The sequence below is a fragment of the Sinocyclocheilus rhinocerous genome, unplaced genomic scaffold, assembly GCF_001515625.1.
Source record: "Sinocyclocheilus rhinocerous isolate Xijiao unplaced genomic scaffold, SAMN03320098_v1.1 scaffold246, whole genome shotgun sequence".
Taxonomy (NCBI): domain Eukaryota; kingdom Metazoa; phylum Chordata; class Actinopteri; order Cypriniformes; family Cyprinidae; genus Sinocyclocheilus; species Sinocyclocheilus rhinocerous.
This window is the reverse complement of record NW_015661875.1, coordinates 78,650-85,767: the sequence shown is the minus strand read 5'-3', so window position 1 is coordinate 85,767 and position 7,118 is coordinate 78,650. Positions and strand designations below refer to the sequence as shown.

The following is a 7,118-nucleotide window of genomic DNA, read 5'->3' as shown; positions in this document are numbered from 1 at the left end:
GTAGGAAATTTACAAAATATCTTCATGGAACATGATCTTTACTTAATATCTTAATGATTTTTGGCATAAAAGAAAAATCAATAATTTTGACCCATACAATGTATTGTTGGCTATTGCTACAAATATACCCCAGCGACTTAAGACTGGTTTTGTGCTCCAGGGTCACAAATGTGTACCTTGAATGCGATGTAAGTTGCTTTGGATTAAAGCATCTGCCAAATGCATTGATTTATACATTTATGCACTTAAATAAAGTGATAAAAATGATTTGTGAACATTTATGCATTTTTTTTTTTGGTATGCTAAATGCATTATGCATTCAGTATTTACACATTTATCAAACCCCAACAATAAGCTGGGAATTTGAACAGTTCATGCATTCCCTAGGAAACAAACCCATGACCTTGGCGTTGCTAGCACCATACTCTACCGTTTGAGCTACTTATGTAGTCTTAAAAATGAAAATATTTAAATTAAAGTCATTTTTAATTATTTATATCACATATCATGTAATGCAACCAAAACAACAAATGGTCAAAATAAACACTTCTCTTTTGCATCATGCATTTTCCAAGGTTAGCATGCCAACCTTTTTTAAATGCATCATAACATAGCATGGCATGACTTATTTGGTGATGAATTTTACACAGGTTAAGATAAGAAGAAAAAAACAACAACTACTTTTCCATGCTGCCCTTTGCCATACAATTCAAGTGAATAGCTCCAAGCTCCAGAAACACATTAAAAGTTATAGTTATTAAGTATTAAAAGTTTGTTTTATTTTATTTTTACTTCTGGCAATTGCATTTAGGCTTCAGAATTCATAAAAGTTTTGTCTGTGAAGATTGTCACGATGAACAAAACAACAAACGTCTCAGAACTTATTTTTTGCACCAAAATCCAGTGTTTCAGAAACTGCAGAAATCAAGTACTTATGCACTAAACATATCAGTACTTGTCTATCTCTCTCTTTTCAGCTGATCTCTATGCTTCACTATAGATTTACTCTGTTATATTATTTGGGTTATTACATTTCACAGTGCTGTCAAGAGACAATGGTGCTTCCTACGGGGCCGCAATAATTTCATTCTCATTTATTCTCATTAATTTCATTGTGATTGTGAGTCATGTTCATTCTTGTTATCGTGTGTCATCTTTATCTCGCAGTGTTTTATCAGCGTAACACCCACCCGCCACCGGTGCAGAAAACACACACACACACACACACACACACACAGACAGATGGAAAGAAATGTGAGAAGACAAATAAGAGATATACAGACCCAATGATGGGGTGTTTAAAGCCCAGTTTGACACACGTCTCCTGGATCTCCTTCTCCAGCCAGGCCTGAGGACGGACCAGGTACTTGACGAACTGAGACACCCACCAGACGGACGGGTCGCCGTGGAGACGCTGCAGCCGGGGCGCAAGGTCTTCTGGGATAGCGAGCGGAAGGTACGGAGGTCTGGGGTGAAGACTGTCTACGATGGGCAGCTCCACCACCTGAACGTCCCGGTCGTGAGCCTCACCTGTAGAAAAACATATTATAGCAACATCTTAACATTTAATTCAGTTATATAAGATGTTGACTTTGTTTCAAATCTTTTCTAGCATCCTAACCAACACACAAATACATACACTAATAGTCAGAATAAAGAATAATTAACTGGAATAATTCCGATTTCTAAATGTTTTTTAATGCATATTTGCAGCTTTTTAATTTTTTTTATTTTATTTGCCCTAAACTTTTGAATGGTAGTGGATCACAGTTTTTTCTTTTTCTTTTTTTCTTGAGCAGCAAATCAGCATATTAGAATGATTTTTAAATAAACAACTTAAAACTTAAAAAAGTCAAAATTATGGTAATTTCCACAAACAAAATTAATTAACATATGACCTGAAAACACTTGAAAATAGCACACAAATCATATAGACCACTTGTGTAATTTTATGGTGTTTTTTTTTAAATTTTCGAAACTTAGAGTCTCATTCACTTTCATTTTACCAAAAATAGCAGAAATAAGAGTTTGAAATGTCTTGTCTGTGCTGTCATTTTTCATACAGTGTAAGTGAATAGCAATGGATGTAGACAAGCTCCAAAAATGCATTAAAAATTCTAAAAATATATAAATTTGAATTTTAGAATATTTGTTTTCTATAGTCTTCTGAAGCCATACGATAGTTTTGTGTGACAAACAGACCCAAAAATCATTCTTCTCAGCTCCCAAATCTTATTTACGTTTGTGCACAACTTGAAAATTATGGTATGTTTCTAAAATAAATTCCAAACTCAGAATTGCGTGAAACAAAATTCAATTACAATTTTCTTTTCATCCGAGGGTGAGTAAAAGATGACATCATGTTCATTTTGCTAACAGGGTGAAACGATAAATACTGGGTGAAACGGTTCATTTTTAATTGGATGAAATATCTGTGTATCAAACCTTTGTTGAATAATATACTGAGCTGATCACAGTGCATTCCGGGATTATGCAACGCTGCCAAAATGTCCAAAACAAAGCATTTAGCTGCCTACTATGTGGAACACTGCATTGCCAATGATGCTTTCAAGGTAGGAAGCTCAACAGAATTTGGACGAGAGCCGCAGCATTAGCATCAAGCAGCTCAACCTGGCACTGCTCACTCAACCCATTTATCACCATTTCAAGATGCATGCAAATGTTAAACAACAGACCATCTTTTAAAGCACAACCAATTCACAATGCATAGCCGAGGTAAAAACAAAGAAAATGTCCAATTTGCATGAGAAAACTCATGTTTTTTAACAAGAAGGCAGCAGCTGCACCTGAAGACAATCGCTCACTTTTATCAGCATCTGTCTGCATGCACCTGTGCTCAAAACAACACCAACACTGCTGCTAAATAATGAAAAATAGGGTCACAAACATGCTTTTGTGCTGAATTCTTCTGTCATGTGATACAGCATTAACTGTAAGCTGTTTATGGTAGACAAATGTAGTAAAAATTCTTCTTCAGTATTATTTGTCATGTTTTCCCAGTACAAATATTCAAATGTTCTTAAATCAAGATGCATTTACTTGAGAAGCAAAATGAATTAAGATATTATTTACTGTTTACTAATAATGTATCAAGATCATCTTGCTTAAAACATGACAAAATTTCAGCCAGAGGGGGTCAAAAATATTATTGGTTTACTATTGAATTCTTTTTTTTTTTGTCTACTTGTTTTTAGCATAAAGTCATTTAATTTTGGTAACATTTTTCAGAAAACAAGAGACATAATAGTCATTTTACACTTTTTAAGTAAAAGTATCTTGTTTTAAGAATGTTAAGATATTTGTACTGAAAAAAAATACAAAAAGATTTTTTGCTTAAAACAAGAAAAATATCTGCCAAAAATAATCTTGTTTTACCTTTATTTTTCTGATATAAAACAAGAAAAATCATTTGCCAAAGGGGTCAGAAAAATTATCTTGTTTTCCCTTTGAATTAAGTTTATTTTACTGACCCCACTGGCAGCTATTTTATTCTTATTTTAATTAAAAACTCACTTCATTTTGATACAATAAATTTGTCAGAAACAAGATTTAATATCTTCTGGCATTTCGCTTCTCAAGTAAGAATGTTTAAGTATTTTTACTGGAAAACGATGTTTTCAGCTTGCGTTTCCTGCATTTCAGTGGATTTCCCTGCACTAACCGCACATAAACGCTCGACCTGTGGCAAGTTTCTCATAAATGTTTGATGCTGATGTGTCCTGTAGCGTTTAACTGCATTAAAGCGTTGCATGCTTTATGTGTGACGATACAAAGTCACCCCTGAGAAATAAAGACTGATTAGATTTAATGGTGCTGTTTGCGTTACGCGGGGCAGAGGAAGGACAAGAGCGCGAGAGGAAACCAGAGAGACTTTGATCTGCAGAAATATTCCCAAAGCATTCCACAGACGAGTTTCTTCAAAAGTCGCCGGGTTTCTCGTGCCAAGGTGACCCGTTTCAGCTCTCGCGCACAAACAAACCGACTCTCCCTGGTGCTAGAATGACTGGGACTAGTCTCGGGGCAGAAGTCTGGACACGTCAGATTAAACAGGTCACTTCCCCGCAGTCCTTTCACAAACACCCTCCAGAGGAACACACACAGACAAAAAGACAGGCCAAGAAAGCAGCAGGAGCTGTGGATGTTTATTCAGTAGATAAACCATTTTTAAAGGGAGAGCTCATAAAAATACAACTCATTCACTCACCCTCAGGCTGCAGTGTTATTTTAGCATCACTAAGATACTTCTATAGTCTTTATTCATATTTTAAATCAATTTTTAGTTTTATATTTTCCATTTTTATTTTAATTTTAGTTAAAGTTTTAGACATTTTTGTCATTTTTTGTAGTTTTTATTAATATTTTCAAATCACTTCTTTTTTTTTTATTTTCTGCTTTTATTTTAATTTTAAAGTTTTAGTAATTTTGTTGTGTTTCTGTCATTTTTATTTTTATTAACATCTATATAGCTTTTATTAATTTTTATTTCAGTTTTAGTTTTAGTCATTTTAGTACATCAACTAGATTCAAATGAGGAATTTTGCCTTGGCAACTAGCTGAAAAAAGTTTTTTTAAATTTTAAATTTTATTTCAGTTTTTTTTATTTTATTTTACAACTTTAATAAGTACTATTTATTTAGTTAGTTAATGTTATGTTATGTTATGTTAATGGTTTTAATTTCAGTTTCAGTTAACCATAATAATCCTATCATGTTGTTCTAAACCCGTATGATGTTTTTTCATGGAAAACAAAAGGACAAATTTGGAAGAATTCCATGCTGCCCTTTTCCATACTGTCAAAATTCATAAAAATGTATTTATTTTTTTTTAGATTTCAGTGTTTCTACCTTAAAATTTCAACATTATTTGCCATTTATTCATAATTATTTGTGAAATTTAATAGCAATTTCTGAATGAAAACTGTTTCTACACTGATTTTTTCCCCCAGTGTAGTCTTCTGAAGCCATACGATAGCTTTTGTGTCACGAACAAACCCAAAAGTCATTATTCTCAGCTATCAAATTTGATTTAAGTTTGTGCACAACTTACAAATTATAGTATGTTCCTCATATACATTCGCGGGCTGTGACTGAGGAGTAAATATTAACAATTTGTGTTATATCGAGTCGGCTGTGGTCTCGGATGGAGCGTCATTGTCTACGCTGGAGTCTGGTACAGTAAATATGGCATTGGTTAATGCAAAATCACTATTAAAACGTTTATTTTAAATGATTTTTATACAACATGATTTGGACTTTCTGTTTATTTCTGAAACATGGCTTAATGTTGGCGACACACACGCCCTGATTGAACTTTCTCCATATGACTGTACATTTTTTAGCACCCCTAGAACTACTGGCCAGTGTGGCGGACTTGCATGTGTTTTTAAGAAGGGATTTAAATGCCGTCTTTTGTCAAAGGTGAACTATCAGAGCTTTGAGGCTCAAGTGATGATGTATGATGGCTGGAAATCTGTTCTGTGTGTGTTGGTCTACAGACCACCGTAATATAACAAGGATTTCATTCAGCAGTTTTCAGAGTTTTTATCACATATTGTGCCAAGTTGTGATAACATTTTAATTCTTGGGGACTTCAATATTCATGTGTGTTGTCCAAATAAGCCTATGGTCTCTGAGTTTTTACAGCTGGTGGACTCTTTTAATTTCACACAGTTTATTTCAAATCCAACCCATGAGCAAGGCCATATTTTGGACTTGGTCTTATCTCTGGGCCTTCCTATTTGTAATGTCGATGTTTTAAATTATGGTCTGTCTGATCACATGCCTGTAATTTTTAATGTTGTTATGCCATGCAAACCAGTTTTGCCACAGTCAGGTGTGTTTTGTTCTCGTCTTATTACTTCATCCACGGCGGTAGAATTTTCTGAGGTCATTTTCATTTGTGAATGTGATTGAGTCTCCTTCTCCTTCTGTGGGCCCAGATGAGCTGTTAATATTGTTAAATTCTGTTTGCGCCGATATCTTAGATGTAGCGGCCCCATATAAAGTTAGGAAACCTAAACTTAATCCAACTCCATGGCTTAACAACTATACTTGTTCTCTGAGGCAGGAATGCAGGAAGGCTGAACGGAAATGGAGAAAGGATAAGCTACAGGTTTCACTTCAATTTATGAGGCAGTGTTTTTCAGACTACCAGGCTGCTGTGAGAACTGCAAGGCAAAATGATTTATCAAGTGTCATTGCACAGAATTATAATGCCCGTTCTAATTTGCTATTTGCATGCCTAGAGGAGGTTAAGAGCTGGATGACTCAAAATCTGCTTCAGCTGAACCAGAGTAAAACTGAGATTATGTTTTTTGGCCCTGCCAGAGGATGTTTAGATATGTCCACATATTTGGGTTCATGGTCCGATTATTGCCGTGACCAAATAAGGAACTTAGGTGTGGTGTTTGACCCAGAGCTGAAATTTGACAAGCAGATTAATGCTGTAGTAAAGACTTGTTTTTTCCAGATTAGGTCTGATCTGCTCGACTAAAGCCTATTCTGTCAAGAAAATATTTAGAGAAGGTTATTAATGCCTTTGTTTGGTCTCGTCTGGATTATTGCAATGTGTTGTATGTGGAGTCCTGTCAGACCACTATTTCACGATTGCAATTAGTTCAGAATGCAGCAGCTAGGCTGCTAGTGGGTGCTAAGAAAAGTCATAATATCTCTCCTATTGTCTTTGTTGTTAGTAGGATGTGTGTTGTTTTAAGTTGTGTGTTTTAATGAAGTGTTTCTTGATTGTACAGCACTTTGGTCTGCAGGTGCAGTTGTAAAGTGCTCTATAAATAAAGTGAATGAATGAATGACCACTTTTATGCACTTCTATTACACTTTTATGGTGCTTTTTTGTCATTTTTGTGCGGAATCTGTGCACATTCACTTTCATTAAAAAAAAAATTGCAGTGTGAACATTGTTAAACATCTCTTTTTGTGTTATGCAGAAAAATAAAGTTTGAAACAACAATGAAAGCGAGTAAATAATGACACCATGTTGATTTTTGGCTGAACTTTCCTCTCACACTTTTTTTTTCTGTCACACCTTTATTAGAGGAATGAAATTGTTCTGATTACTACGGGAACTTGAACTGAGTTTAG

The 7,118-nt window shown here is 34.8% G+C and overlaps 1 protein-coding gene across 1 annotated transcript in view; it reads right to left on the bottom strand.

Annotated features, from left to right (window-relative positions):
• Positions 1 to 7,118, bottom strand: part of LOC107726710 (alpha-(1,6)-fucosyltransferase-like) — a 47,769-nt gene that overhangs the window by 4,541 nt on the left and 36,110 nt on the right. Inside the window, exon 6 of the mRNA XM_016536403.1 lies at positions 1,284 to 1,530. Within this exon, the coding sequence (XP_016391889.1) occupies positions 1,284 to 1,530 (247 nt within the window). The remainder of the gene's footprint in view (positions 1 to 1,283; positions 1,531 to 7,118) is intronic.